General features: G+C 39.7%; 1 protein-coding gene across 1 annotated transcript; it reads left to right on the forward strand.

The window, feature by feature from the left end:
* The first annotated feature begins 220 nt into the window (after positions 1-220).
* LOC141659744 (secreted RxLR effector protein 161-like) lies at positions 221-739 on the forward strand. Its single transcript, XM_074466673.1, has one exon. The coding sequence runs from the start codon at positions 221-223 to the stop codon at positions 737-739; it is 519 nt and encodes a 172-aa protein (XP_074322774.1).
* Positions 740-1,121: the final 382 nt, after the last annotated feature.

The following is a 1,121-nucleotide window of genomic DNA, read 5'->3' on the forward strand; positions in this document are numbered from 1 at the left end:
AGATGACTTGCTAGTGACTGGGAGCAGTGTACGATTGATCGAGAAGTTCAAAACAGAGATGAACCAGCATTTTGACATGACAGACATGGGCAAGCTGAGTTACTATCTGGGAATCGAGGTACAACAAGAGAAGGGATGTATATAGTTGAAGCAAACATGTTATGCAAAGAAGATCATTGAGAAAGCAGGGATGAAGGGCTGTAATCCATGTAAATATCCCATGGACCCGAAGGAGCAACTTGTTAAGGACGAAGGTGGTAAAACAATGAATGACACGGAGTATAAAAGTATGATTGGAGGACTGAGGTATTTAGTACACACTAGGCCAGACATTGCGTTTTCAGTTGGCGTGGTAAGCAGATTCATGGAGCGTCCAACTGAGTTACATCGAAATGCTGTCAAAAGGATTATTAGATATGTTCAAGGCACATTGCATTTCGGTTTGGTATACACTAAGGATAGTGGAAATAATATGGTAACAGGCTTTGCTGATAGTGATTTGGCAGGTAGCTTGGACGACATGAAGAGCACTGGAGGTATGTGTTTCTACTTGAATGATAGTCTCATTACTTGGGTATCGCAAAAGCAACATTGTGTTGCTCTTTCATCTTGCGAGGCAGAATTCATGGCTGCAACAGCAGCAGCTTGTCAAGCTATATGGATCCGGAATGTGTTGAACCAGATAACAGATGAGAAGATAGGTCCAGTTGTTTTATGTGTTGATAATAAGTCAGCATAAGATTTGGCAAAGAATCCAGTTTTTCATGGAAGAAGCAAGCACATTCATGTTCGTTATCATTTCATTAGGGAACGCGTGGAGCAAGGGGAAATCATCTTGAAACATGTTAGCAGTGAATGTCAGAAGGCAGATATCCTAACAAAAGCCATGACTACACTCAAATTTGAGAAAATGAGAAGACTACTTGGAATCGAGAACTTGTCTGGGCAACTCTAAGATTAAGGGGGAGTAATGTTGGGTTAATCTTGAGTTGGGTTTTGTTTTTCTGTTGGGCTTTATTTATATTTTTAATAATGTGGAAGTAATATCTACTATGTCTATTATGGAAATAGTTGGGATCACTTGATTTTAGGAAACAGATTGGAGTGATTTTACTTTTGAG

The sequence above is a fragment of the Apium graveolens genome, chromosome 5 (assembly GCF_009905375.1).
Source record: "Apium graveolens cultivar Ventura chromosome 5, ASM990537v1, whole genome shotgun sequence".
NCBI lineage: Eukaryota > Viridiplantae > Streptophyta > Magnoliopsida > Apiales > Apiaceae > Apium > Apium graveolens.

Excerpts from the sequence above, each read along its gene's own strand:
- LOC141659744 (XM_074466673.1), top strand. The coding sequence starts at position 221 with ATGGACCCGAAGGAGCAACTTGTTAAGGACGAAGGTGGTAAAACAATG.